Source organism: Phoxinus phoxinus (genome assembly GCF_949152265.1).
Source record: "Phoxinus phoxinus genome assembly, chromosome: 20".
Taxonomy (NCBI): domain Eukaryota; kingdom Metazoa; phylum Chordata; class Actinopteri; order Cypriniformes; family Leuciscidae; genus Phoxinus; species Phoxinus phoxinus.
In genome coordinates this window covers 20,598,524-20,612,449 of record NC_136895.1, presented here as the reverse complement: position 1 = coordinate 20,612,449, position 13,926 = coordinate 20,598,524, and the positions used below count along the sequence as shown (strand labels likewise).

Genomic DNA, 13,926 nt, shown 5'->3' with positions numbered 1-13,926 from the left:
CATTTTCGTATTTTGTTGTTGATTTTAAAGACTAATTTTAGATTTTTATGGTTTTCTTTGACTATTGCTAGTAGCTAATAGCTAAACTGTACTTTTAGTGAAAAACCAAACCTTATGCCCTATAAAAAGCTAAACTGTTGATAAATAGCTAAACATGAACTAATAGCGGTTCTTTACTAATAGATAAACTAATTGTGTTCTAATATCTATTGTTTACGAATAGCTAAAATGTATATGAATAGCTAAACATTGTTTTTGTATAGCTATGTTTCTGTAAAACTGTCTGTACATTCAATTTACACCGCACATCATGAAATCAAAATATACAAAACATTTACATAATATTGCAGTAGGCTATTTGTTAATGATTTGTTCGTTCACATCAGTCTTTTTTAGTTAATTATTTTGTTAATGTGCTCTAATTAGCTTTATTTAAAATAACTTCCCCTCCCTATTGTAAACACATCTCTTCTCTGATGACGTGTTTACCGGCGCGAGGGCGGGAAAAACTGTCACTCATGATGACATCACAGCAATAGCAAGTCCCGCCCTATACATTTATTCTAATCGGAAAAGCTAGCTTCCATTTCATGCCGACTATTATTTCATTACGAACAGCTAAAACTGTTTCATGATTAGCTAAACTGTTCTTTGTTACTAGCTAAACGAATGTTGAACTAAAACTATTTTTTCACTAATAGCTACAACTATTTTAAAAGCATCCATATTTAGATTTTTTTTTTTTTTTTTTTTACCAGCTTTTACCCCCCACCCCCCCGGATTGCAGGGAGCTACAGTGTTCCGCTAGCGGTGGATTTTCTCGAATGCTTGTCGAGAGCGTGGGCTCTCGTTACCGCTGAGTCTCAGGGCTTTGTGATTTTCCCCGCTGGCGCTCGGGGTCTAATTCTGCTCTAATGGCTTTATAAATGCGCCTGGTGACATCGGTTAAAGGCGGCTGTTCTCGCGGGGCTGTGCGTGCGCTACAGATACGGTGGGGGAGCGGCAGAGCGCGCAGCGGAGGGCTCTCGGCGCCGATCCGTGCGGCGTGTGTGTGTGTGTGTCAGAGGAAGCGAGATAAAATGTAATCTTTCCCACTCCGTATTCCTAATTCTCTCTCTCTCTCTCTCTCTCTCTCTCTCCCCCCCCCCCCCCCCCCCCCACGTCGGCCCATAGCAGGTGGGGACAGACCTTCCGTCCGCGTGTGTGTTTTTTCTGTCAGTCGACAGCGGCTTGTTTTTCTAGTCCTCGTTCGTTCCGTCCCCCCTCCTGCTCTCCTGCCTCATACAGGAAGCTGCTCTCTCGCTGTGTGTGTGTGTGTGTGTGTGTGTGTGTGTGTCTGTCTGTGTGTGTGTGTGTGCGCGTGTTTGTGTGTGAGAGAGATAAGCCGCGAGCAGCGCACTGAGCTGCCAGCGCGCTCTGTTTGTGTGTGTGTATGTGTGTTAAGCCACGAGCAGCTCCGCGGCGCTGCCAGAGCTCGGAAATATGACATGACTGCGCGGCCGAACCTTTCAACACAGACCGCGGCAGCTGCTCGCGTGTGTGTGTGTGTGTGTCAGAGCGCGAGAGAACGAGAGTTCACACACTTAAACGTGGCACTCCATCTTAGTCCCAGCGCAACAGCAGTAAACATGCGAAAGGCACGTAGTTTTGCGCGCGCTCTCGTTTCCATTTTCTCATGGGCACGCACCTTCAAAACAAACCATTCTTGGCTTGATGAAACTCCTGGGCGCCTTCAAGCGGTTCTCTGCACGTGTGTGTGATTGAGTCATTTTGGCTTGCATCAACCAAGCGCGAGTGGAAAAACCTGCGTGTTTTCCACAGTTGACTGCGTGAGCGTGTCCGCTGGTCAGGCTGCGTCCGTTCAAGCCCGCATCTTTTGATCTAGACGTCGACCGCAAAACACAGCCTGTGACCTGAAATAACCCCGTGGCATGCATTCTCTCTCTGCATCTTAATCTGATCTAAATTATCTTTCAGATTATTTTAAATTAGCATATTTTAGAATAATAAAAAAAAAACAAGAATGTTTTCCTAATTGAGTAATAGGTATTATTTCATCACTAAAATTCGTTTATTTAAAGGGACAGCTCACTTTAAAAAAAAACGAGTCCTGGTAGAAAATTATCCCCCCCCCCACCCCCACATACAATGGAGGTCAGTGTTATTTTAGACCCTTATTGACTGGACAAAAATAGAAATGCACTACTTTTGTTTTCGACAGAAGTCAGTCATACTGGTTTGTAATGATATGAGGGTCAGCAAATTACACAATTTTAATTTTTGGGTGAAATATCCCTTTAAAAGTGTTAGTGTTCACGTGTGAAGAATGTTTGCAGTTTAGTAACCAGCAGAAAGTGTGTGCGTGTATTCATAGGGTCAGTGAGGAGTGCGTGTGTGTGTCGCACCCTGTTTTGTCACTGTCTGCTAAGCCTGAGCAAATAGCAGGATACAGACCTTCAACTCTCAGAGCGACAGCAGTTATATCTGGCAGTCTCGGCCACAGACGCCTCCGGACCGCACAAAATCTGTCTGATGCATATTTCACACACAAGCATTTTCTTGATTTGGCGAGTGCTAAACTGATTGGCTGACTTTATGCAACTTCCGGGACTAAGGGCACACAGGGATTTTTCAAATCAGTCTGCCTGCTGGGTTTATAGTATCGCTTTTCTGGAAGAACTAGTCACTGGATTTGACTAATTGTCTTTGAGAGTTGTGTGCCCTGTTATTGTGGTATAGTCCATCTCCGGTAAACCCACCCTTAAACGGCATGTTAAAACAAACTGGTTTGCAATCTGCCATTTAGTCAAAGGTCTGGCTGAGCAAGACGATATCGCATGTTTGCGCACGTACGCATTCACACTCGTCCGCACGTTCAGTACCGTCCTGGCCGGCTGTCAGGGAAATTCCTGATCCGTTAATGATGTACTTCTTCTGTGGAGGCCACCTCAACCCTTTTCCCTCTGTTATCACAACTCCCATTCCTGCCATGGCTCTCTCATTTAAAACCACGCTGAGGGAGTTTCGACGCTCCATCTCCCCCCCTCTGCATATCCTGCCCTTTCTTGTCGTCTTTTTTTTTGTCTGTCTCTCTCCCTAGCCGCTCACTTTCCAATGCAACGTGACGCCTGCTCAGTCTGAAAGCTGTTTTTTCCTGAGTTGCGTGTAAAATTAGAACATTCGTCAGCACTGTGCGTAGCCAGAGGATCATTAAGAAGCCGCTACACATTAGACTCTGAAAAACAATTCACACAAAGCTCCCTCAATTCTATAGCAGTTTATCAACTGTCTCAGAGTTTCAAACTCTTTACAAACCGTCTCCAACTTCTATCAGCCAGGATCAGAATTTGACTAGAGCCTAGCAGTGACCCAGACTGGTTTCAGTTCAGGTCTACCTTGTAAAGCTTCCCCTTCTCTTTCCTGTGTGAGCGTCTCTCTTTCTCCCAAAGCGAGCTGTAGTTCTTGCTCTTTTATTTTTTTTATGATGTGGGTTGGGTTGACTAGGCTTTGAGGTTGCGGTGAAATGGTTGCACGTTGGCTTCAGTCTTGAGCTGTCCTGGCGTCTTGTTTTGTGGGATTGCTGTTGTGAAGGGGTTAAGTGTCTTGAGTGATGCATTGATTGCAGTTGTTAGCTGGGAGTCGTTTTAGCAGGGGACAGCGGGGGAGGAAACGCCACAGCAAAGAGCAGTTCTCACGACAAATCTTTTTCTCGCTAGGCTGTGTGTAACACAGCTTTATTGTCTGTTTAATGTAACACTCAGCTCTCCTGCCTGCAAACACTGAGGAACTCCCTGAGGCGGGAGAGAGAGAAAGACTTCGCTGGAAAGGGAATGAGGCGATGGAAACATAAACGGAAATAGAGAAATTCTCTCTTGAACCGCGGCTCGCTTTCAGTAATTGAGCGTGGTTGGGGTGTGTGTGTGTGTTTTACCTTCCATGTGTTTTGGTCCACCTCTCCAGGCTGATGGAAGCGAACATCCGCGCTGGAGCGAGAGCTTCCCGTTTGGGCTCGTTAACGGCTCGGTGCCCCTGCTAACGGCTTGGGCTTTTTTTCAGTCATGCCGGCGGCATGCCGTATCCTGGATACGGAGCCGGCGGGAAGCGCGAGGCAGAGCTGCTGGCAGCAGCGTGGGGCAGGTCGTACCACTGTGCGACTCTGTCGAGGGAGGGGTTGAATGCGCTCTCTGAGAAGCTGCCAGAGTTGAAGTGCGAGCACTACGCCTCCTGAATCCTAATGCCCTCATTCGTCTGAGCGCCGAGCGGACACCGGCCCTCCCCTCTCCAGCCCATCTGTGTGTGTGTGCGCGCGCTTGTTTTTGTTGCCACCATGCATGAGGCTCGCGGTGATGGATGAGGGAGTTCCTTTAAATCCGAGCTTGCGGAAGAACTCTCCAATTAATTCCACGAGGGCTCTTTGTAATTCTGCCCTCTTCCAGACAATGTTTTTAATCAGTGTGTATGCCAATGGCGGGAAGCACAAATGGGACGATCATATTGATATCAGCTGTAATGCCGATATAAATTGCGGAAATCACTGTAATGCTATGGTATTAGGCCGCCTACTTTTATCAACCAAACTTATGACAAAATTGGATCCCAAATCATAGGTTCTAGGAATTGTGCCAGCCCAGAACAACCACATAGTAACATGTTAACGACTGCTCAGGAACTGCATGGCAACATTCTAACCAAAAATCAAAACACCTTAGCAACTGCATATCAACACCCTTAGCATGTTGTTGTTTTTTTTTGGCGTGGGTTGGTGTGCAGAGGCCTCTCCGGTGGGACTCGGTCAGTCCCAGACATTTTTTTAGGCACCAAAATATCTTAGAGGTGTGAAAATATGGAAAAAGTGTTGCCAACACAAACATCCCGGCAGCCGGTTTTGCACGGGCAAGCACCGCTCACATTTCCCCCCACCTTTCAAGTCGCTCCTACACTGCTGCTGCTTGTAGACTCACACACACACATAGTGCCGTCTCAGGCGTCTCGTATAGAAAGTGAACAGCAGGCTTGGGGCAGGATTCGCCTGTAAAACCCCTGATACCTCACACATCAATAATCAGCTCTGGGCAAGAACTGTCTGTCTGCTCTCGGCCTGTCTCGCTCTTTCTCTGCGCTCTTTAATGGTGTTTAATGAATTTCATTCCTCGCTGCACCATAGTAACCACTCGTCCTCTGTCTCTCTCTCTCTCGCTGTAGGAGGTGGTTTTGTACTGTCTGGAGAATAAAGTGTGTGACGTGAATCATCGGGATAATGCGGGTTACTGCGCGCTCCACGAGGCCTGTTCCCGTGGCTGGCTCTCCATCGTACAGCACTTACTGGAGCACGGGGCCGACATCAACTGCAGCGCACAGGACGGCACCAGGTAAACGCATGCATGATGTCACCTAAATAAATGAGCCGAAACAATGCAGGACTGGTTTCCATGACTTCCTGAGCATGTGTGTGCCGCTGCGGCACTGGTAATTACACATGCGCACATGTGCTGACGCGCGCACACTCAATGTCAGTAATTATATGTTTGGTAATAATGGCTTTACAACAACAGAAGAGGCCGAGAATCTTAGCTTGGATAATTACCGCAAGAAGAGCAGATTAGGCGTGTGAGATCCCTGTCTTCGCTATACACTTAAAAATCCAATTTCATTTAGCAGTCCGATTCCTGTCGGAAAGATGAATGACAGTGACAGATTTTAATGACTGTTTTATTGGGCTGATAAAATTAAGGTAATTATGGACAAGTGCAGTAACTGAGGTGTTTAGGCAAAAAAAAAAACTGTTACCAAGAAAGTGAAATTGAAAAATGAAGTTTTGATTAACAAAAAATTGGAATTTAAAACCATCAGCAGGTGGATTGTGTTTAAAAAAACATAATAAATAAAATATTTACCGCGTTTACTTTTTTAATAATAAACTATTTGTCAGTGCACATTATTCTTAAAAAAAAAATATATACCTGTGTGTGTGTGTGTGTGTGTGTGTGTATGTATATATATATGTATGTGTGTACAGTATGTGTGTATATTTAATTTTATGTATTTATTTATGATTAATTATTCACAATTTAATGAGGAAATTCTTTAATCACACACACACACACAATATATATATATATATAAATTCAATGAAAGTTAGAGGTGAACTTTATAAAATAAATAATGTCTACTTTTCATGATCCCATCAAATTCTGATGTATACATTAGATTAATTGCATTATAAATGTATTGTTGTGGTTGTTGTTGTTTGTTTGTGAAGTAAATGATCTGTTCTCTCTTCCAACAGGCCTCTCCATGATGCTGTGGAAAACGATCATCTAGACGTAGTCCGACTGTTGCTGTCATATGGCGCCGATCCGACTTTAGCCACCTACTCGGGCCGCGGTTTGCTAAAGATGACCCACAGCGACATAATGGAGTGTTTTTTGTCTGGTAAGGGAGCGCTGTTCCTCTCTTCCACCTCTATTCCCAGAATTTCCCTCCTGTAGGAGCGGAGGGTTCAGCTCCGCTTGGCTATCTGGTTACTAAGCAACAGCTGGAGCGGAGGAGAAGCCTTTAGCTCCTGCAAATCAGCTTTCCCTGAAAGGAGATTATGTGTGTGTGTGTGTGTGTGTTTGTCCGTGTGCGTGTCTTTATTCGGTCTTGTGTGGCGTGTCTTTTGAAGGGTGTACGGGGCTTGTCTCGCTCAACAATATTTGGAACCATAATCTGGGCCTAATCTGGATCCATACAGCCATCTAAGATTAAAATGGAGTATCATTTTTATGGTTTTAGAACAAAAAAGCTTTTGACATAATTTTGACCCCTTGATTTTAACCGGCTTGACGTGTTGTTTTTCCCACTGGTGGTTGCTGGAAGTTTAAGACCTTTGTAAATCCAATCAAGTTACATTCTTTCAAGAAAACACCTGGAAGCTTGATGGGAGATTTCATTTGTGTATCTGCGACTTTTGGGGGAAAGTGCGGTATGTGAATGGCTTTAAAGATTTAAAGAAATGAAAGTTTTAGAAAACTCGATCTTGCATAAATTATATTTCAAGCTAAAATGTGTCATTTCTGCACTACTAGCAGAACCAAACAGAATTGAAACTTGTTTTAAAACAGTCATTATAGAAAACTCTCCTGCCATTGGTCGGACAAATCCCTCCCCTAACTTGCCAATGGTTGGAACATTGTTCCTATGTCAAGCCACTCGAACAATCAAAGAAATTGCATTTCTGTTTGGTTTCACTAATGGCGTAGAAATACCACAATAAATGCTTTGAATTTAATGCTTTAGGCTAAACGTGTTAATTTCAATTTTAAAGTTGAGAATGACTATTCTTTTAAGAGTTGTTTATCCCAGCAGATTTTATTGTTAGTGGAGCGTTGACCTTGTCATTGCGCTTTTCGTTGCCCGTTGTGCACGGAGGTAAAGTTTTAATGCTCAAGGTTAGACGTTCACATGGAAAGAGACAAGCTGTGCTCCGGGTGCATGTGAAGATGGCATCGCAGGAGACGTGGCATTTAGCGAGACGGCCTTTCCTGTGTTTGTGTTAACACTGACCCCTCTCGCCTGAGCACAGCTGCACTGTGACGGTCTCTCTCTCTTTCAGTGACAGTGGTCGGGGTTCTTTTGAGGCATGGCTTGATTAATGGTCTGAAAGTTCCTAGCTGAACTAGAGGGCATTGCGAAGCAATTTGTACACAGCCGCCATTTGTTCTTGACGGCAGTCGCAAGTTCACCTCCAAAGCCGTCTTAATACGTACGAGTGTGTGTGTGTGTGTGGATTAGCTTCAGGGCTGCCAGTTAAAGGGCAGCTCAGTCACATGGCGGAGGTTCACACTGACTGGCTGCGTGTGTGTGTTTGATTATGCATGAGTTCGTGAGGCAGGAAAGAGCTCGGCCTGGAAGCGCAGGGCAGAATATTGCGTGTGTGTGTGTGTGTGTGTGTAAATCAGCAGGCTTGTCCCGTTCTGCTGTCTGCGGCACTGATTTAAAGACCCTCCCCAAATTTGTTTTCCCTCTGTGGGAGCCTTCTAATCAACCGCCCTCTCTCGCTCTTTCTCTGGGTGGAATTGTTAATGGCTGCGCTGGCAAACGCGGCTCCCGTCACCGCTGGCTGTGCTTCGCCGTGCCAAGTGGAATCTGACATTCTGCAAGTGTTATGTGGTTGCACGCTCAAAGTCGCTGCATTCTATAGGAGAAAATTGTCATATAGTTGCTTGGTCAATGTGGTCTGTTCAGTATTATTATCAGTCATCATATCGTATCTGCCGAATAGTAGTACTTTTATCTACCGGTGTTCGTTTAGTTATTTGGTAAATGTAGTTTATTTAATGATTTTTAATTTAGTTTTTTTTTTTTTTTTTTACTTATTTCTTTTAAATTAATTATCTAGATTTTTTTTATTCGTTTTACAATATTTATCGTTCGTCAATTGAATTTTTTTCATTAATTTTAATAAACGTCATTTTTATTTGTTTTTATTTGATATATTATTTGTTTAGCACGAATTCTAGATCTGAAGCAGTACCACATAAAGCCGCCTCTGAGTACTAAATTGAGTTATTTTTCTCTGCTTATTGTGCTTAAATGGGCAAATACACATGCCGGTCTTGGCAAGGATTCAAGTAAACAGTCAGTTATATTATAAGTGAAGGTAAACAGTTGAGAAAGAAATCGCATGTGTAACAGTATAATGGATCTGTGTGTCAGGTTTTAAAGTGACAGCAGCCTAATACATGCTGCCAAATTATCACATCATATTAAAATGATCTATATGGCAGTTTTTTCCTATGGTATCAATGTCAATATTGTGGCCAGTAATAATGCGGAGTGGCTAGTCACTTTGGAAAACCACTAGCCACAGTGGCTGCCGAGCAAAAAAGTTAATAAGCCCTGGCATCTGCTTATGCTAATATTAGCTTGAATTTTAGATTGATAATATTATAAATCTATACTACTTGGCATATCTGAAACCATAATGGTTTTTGTCTATTATGTGGTGGTGGGAAAAAAAATCAGCTGTCAGTATCTGCCAAGATTTCTGTATTAGCTGCTTCCTGTTTACATCACTAATGGTCTCATCTCGCTCTCTCTCTTTCTCACTCTAGATTACTTTGCCGACCTGCAGGGCAGAGTGGACGATGACCCCAGTGTGTACTGGGAGTTTTACGGCAGCGCAGTGTGCGGTGAGTACCACTTTCACACTTGAACACACACATTCGCACACTCCCACACTAACAGATGCAAGAAACAATGGAAAAAAGAAAAGAATCATGCAGACAGATAGACAGACAGACAGATAGACAGACAGAGACGGGTAAACACCTGAAGGTAAATCTCTGTGTGAATCATCAATGTTTGTAGACAGTCATTGATCTAAAATTGAAAAAACAGCAGCCATGTGTGCTTCTCCCTCTCTGATGTTCGCTTGAAAGAATTTATATAAAAATCCCCATGCGCTGGGTGGTGGGGTCGGCACCATAGGGGCAAAAATAGATGGCAGCATTTTTTTATTGCTCTTTTTAAAAAAAAATGAATTCTAGCTGCGTAGCGAGAGTTCCCCTGGCTGCCATATATCAGCAGATCGCTCTGTGTGTGTGTGTGTGTGCGTGTGTGTGAGCGGGCCCATCTCCAGCTGGCCGAAAACAAACCCACTGCTACTGCACATTTTCCCTTGGATTCCTGGAATAACAAAGCCGGGAGAGAAGGGGAGGTGTGGAAGGGAGCTGCGCGGCTATTTTTGGGAGCTCCGCGCCGCTTGGAAAAACCCAAAGCGTAACAAAAAGAGGTAGAGGCGCCTGTTTCGCTCCGAGGCGTACGCTGTGCCACTAGCGCGCACAAATGAGTGAAGTGGCTTCACACACGGCTCTTCCCGCAGTGCCGCTTAATGGAAGAGAGTGCAAATAGGAGAGCGCGTTCAGAGAGCAACGCCACAAAAGCATGTCCCGGCGTGAATCCGACAGGGAGAGGGAGGGCGGGAAGGGAAGGGAATTTTAAAGGGATATCATGGGAGTGTAATCCATTGGAAACACTCACAGAGTGCGTGTCGTTCCATAATTCACACCTTGTCTCTCTTACTTACAGAGGCTGCTGACGACTCGTCTGGTTACGATATCCTGGCCAACCCCCCTGGACCCGGCGAAGACGAGGACGAACAGAGAGAAGTTTTCGAATTCGAGTTCTCCGATCGACCGCTGTTGCCGTGCTACAACATCCAAGTGTCTCTCTCACAGGGGTAAGAGCCATAAACTTCTGTCTTGACTGATATTTGTCCGTAACTGCTTTTATTTAGCACAAAAACAGTTCCTTTAATGGTAGATTGTGGGAAAGTGTACATCATTGATCATGTGAGTATCCTGAGAATGGCCAAATATTGGAAATTCTGTCGTAGAGATTTTTATTCCAGGAATAGGTTGGGAAACATTGCATTAGATGATTATTGAATTTGCAAAGCCATCCCAGACAGCAACATAGTGTCGGCCCAGATCCGGATTCAATGTGGATTCAACGCGTTCCAGATGTGAGCCTAATCTGGCCCGACACTGTTGCTGCCGTGGGATTCTTGCAATTCATCAATAGAGATGTTTTTGACAAAATCTGATCGTGACTAGACGATTATTGGCTGCGTAATAGTTGAGTTAGATTTGACCTAGATGACAGGTGTTTCCCTTAAAAGCGCACAACTGCCGGAGCTCGGAGACTGACAGCCAGTGACGACGTTAGTCTAGCGTTAGTGGAGACGTGAGGCCCGTCGCACTTAAACAGAGCGAGGACAGCAAAAGCACGCACGAGAGAGAGACAGTCTAGTGACACGCTGCTAAACAGACACAGCTAATTACCTCCCACACAGGCTCTCGCTCTGCCGTTACCGCGCTCCGCTCTCTCTCACCACCCCTCCTCCGCTCGCCCGCTCGCTCGCTGTCTCGCTCCCAGGCTCAGCTGCCGCGCTCACTGTTGTGTATAATCTTCAGTCTGCGCTTGTCTCTGGCCTTCCCCTCCCCCATTCTCATTCGCCCTCGTTCGCTCGCTCTCCCTCTCTTTCGCTCGGTGCGGCTGGCTGATGCAGTATTAATGGCTTTCTGCTCTCCTCACATTTCCTCCCCCCCCTCTCGCTTGCCCTCTCTCCCTCTCTCTCTTTTCCCTCTCCTACTCCATTCAGCGCTCCGCAAGAGCCACAGACCGCCTCAAGTGCCATCGATTGAGCGCTGCCTGTTACTGCTTTCCCCGCTGTGTATGTGTGTGCGCGTCTGACAGGCACAGTCTATGGTCTTTGTGTGTGTGTGTGTGTGTGTGTAGCCCATTGTGTTTCTGGGCGAGCGAAGGCCTTGAGAATCTTTGTGTAATTTTGTCTAATTATCTGAATGCGTATCTGCGCAGGGGCGAGTGCTTGACAAGGTGTATGTGCGCATACTTTTTTGTGTCTTCCGTTTGCCGTTTCTAACTTTGTGCATGTTTTCTGACACATTCAGCCTTGGCGCTCACGTGGACAACAGCAAGTTTGCGCCTACTTTGAACATTATCAAAAGCATACTAAAAAGAAGATTTTACACAGTCTAAAACATAAAATAAAACTTGCTTTTTTTCATTTTTTTGAAGCGGTTCTGAAGTGAACTAGCGCCACAATGCTAGCATGAAAACCTTGACACTGCATCATTTAGGGTACGTTTAAAGGGAAACGATATGCTTAAAACGGAGTAGTTTTTCTTTTGAATTTTCCGCGTACAGATGACACCATTGTCAAAACGATCCCCATTCACACGGATCCGTGAAAATGACTTTATCTCTTCTTTTTAAGGGCCGTTTACAACACACCATTTTCAACTAAAAACGTAAAACTTTGTATGCGTTTTGGCTGTTCGTTTACATGACAAAGGCGTATTGGGCGCCTAAAAACGCAAAGATTTGAAAGCGGTCTCCATGTAAACAACAAAAAATGGAATCTCTGAAGATGATGACATATTGCACATTCCTATTACTTGTTCAGTCTATAGTGTTTCATCGCCATCTAATGGCCTGACAGCAGAATACAGCGTTTTAATCGTTTTCGCGGATCCATGTGAATGGGGATCGTTTTGACAATGGTGCCGTCTGTACGCGGAAAACTAAAAGTAAAAAGTTATCCGTTTTAATCATATCATTGTACCCTTAGTATGCATTGAATAAAAAGGCCAAAACATCAAACTAAATAAAACCTGATTCTTTCCATTCTCTGAAGTAGCGCTAACTAGCCATCGTAATGCTACCGTGAAAACCTTGACATAACAATTTCGCACATACTTTGCACATCATTTCATCTGTTTGTAATATCCTAGAAATACAAAATACCAAAACATCAAATAAAAACCAATTTTATTTCTTTTCACTGAAGTGGCGCCAAAATAGCCGACACGATGCTCGCATTAAAACCTTGATGCTGAAAGTTCAGACTTAGCGCATCATTTAATCTCTTCTTTTTAGTATGCTTTCAATAAAAAAAGGTCAAAACATAAAAATAAAATCCGATTTTTCGCATTCTCTAAAGTGGCACAAACTTGCCGCCACAATGTTAGGATGAAAACCTTGACAATGCGAGTTTGCGCCTACTTTGTGCATCTATTTTTAGGATATAATATCAAATAAAAAAACAAGTGCAAATTAGCCACTATTGTGGTTAGGGTTGCTCTTTTTCAGCTAATTAATCTCTTTCTCTCATTCCTTTTCTCAGACCTAGAAACTGGTTGCTGCTCTCGGACGTCCTCAAGCGCCTAAAGATGTCTGCCAGAACGTTTCGCGCCACATTCACACACATCGAGGTAGTGACGATAGCCGAGGCGGAATTCTACAAGCAGGCGTCTCTGAGTCAGCTGTTCTCCTGTCCCGAAGAGCTCGAGGGATTCTTGCCAGACAGCAAGGAACTCTTGGATCTGGTGGAAATCAGCGCTGAACTGGTGGCGCTGCTGGGGTCATCGCTCGAATGCCTGGACGACCGCTGGGAGCCAGCATCCAGACTTCGCTCGTGAGCCTCTGCACAAGCTCTCGACTCTCGGACAGACCCTTAGAGAGCCATGGAGAACTCAAAGCAGAGGAAAAGGATATTTGGATGCGGTTCTTGACATTTCAAGGAACTTCTGGACTAGTAGCCAAAGGCGAAATTCGGTCCCTGTGCAGCTGATCTTTCTGTTTGGCTACGAGAAGGTTTTGGAACTTCTCGACATCTCTTACGCCCTGCTCGCATACTAATTCTCCTGGTGACGATGCAAACCTGTACATAGTGTACATTCTGCAGAAATCGAAAGAGAACGGACCTGAGATTTGGACTACTATCGCTGGCTAACTATGAGATATGAAGCCATTCTCGCAACGAGGATCTCTTTCGTTTAAAAGAGATGTTTTCTAAATAGGAATATAAGTATATATACAGTCACTGTATTTTATTTGTGTGTATTATATATAGATATAAATATATATATAAATATAAATAAATATATATATATATGCGCTGCCTTTTTTGTCTTGTTTAGTCAGGTCTTTATTTTATAATTGGAGTTACGATGTTGTAAATACCTAATCTGCTTGGATCGGGGTTTTAATCGTGATGTCAACGTTAGAGGATTTACAGAGGCCGGAAGCCCCTTCGGTTCGTCAAGAGTTCATTAGCGCACTTCGTCAGCGATTTTTCTTGACTGGAGTAGACGTTTTTATAGTGTTGACCAGTAACCAGTGTGGGATTTTTTTGGTCTCCCGTGTTAAACTCTAATCTACAAAGCTGTTTCGTACCCTGTACGCAAGCTGTTGCTTTGACTAAGTCACTTATTTATGAGTAGAAATTAAGATATTTTAATGTGGCTTTTCTTTGTAAAATATTAAAGTAAATGTAAAATACTAATCTGACGCTTTGTTAGGCAGAGACATGCTTGAACTTGTAAATAATGGGTTGACTATTTCAGTAACTTGTTTCTG

At 44.0% G+C, this 13,926-nt stretch overlaps 1 protein-coding gene across 2 annotated transcripts in view; it reads left to right on the top strand.

The window, feature by feature from the left end:
- Window positions 1-13,461, top strand: part of bcor (BCL6 corepressor) — a 39,809-nt gene extending 26,348 nt beyond the window's left edge. For both annotated transcript variants that reach the window (XM_079594035.1, XM_079594034.1), the window contains 5 exons: window positions 5,203-5,369; window positions 6,287-6,432; window positions 9,096-9,173; window positions 10,072-10,222; window positions 12,692-13,461. In XM_079594035.1, the coding sequence (XP_079450161.1) occupies window positions 5,203-5,369; window positions 6,287-6,432; window positions 9,096-9,173; window positions 10,072-10,222; window positions 12,692-12,986 (837 nt within the window). In that variant the 3' untranslated portion in view covers window positions 12,987-13,461. The remainder of the gene's footprint in view (window positions 1-5,202; window positions 5,370-6,286; window positions 6,433-9,095; window positions 9,174-10,071; window positions 10,223-12,691) is intronic.
- Window positions 13,462-13,926: the final 465 nt, after the last annotated feature.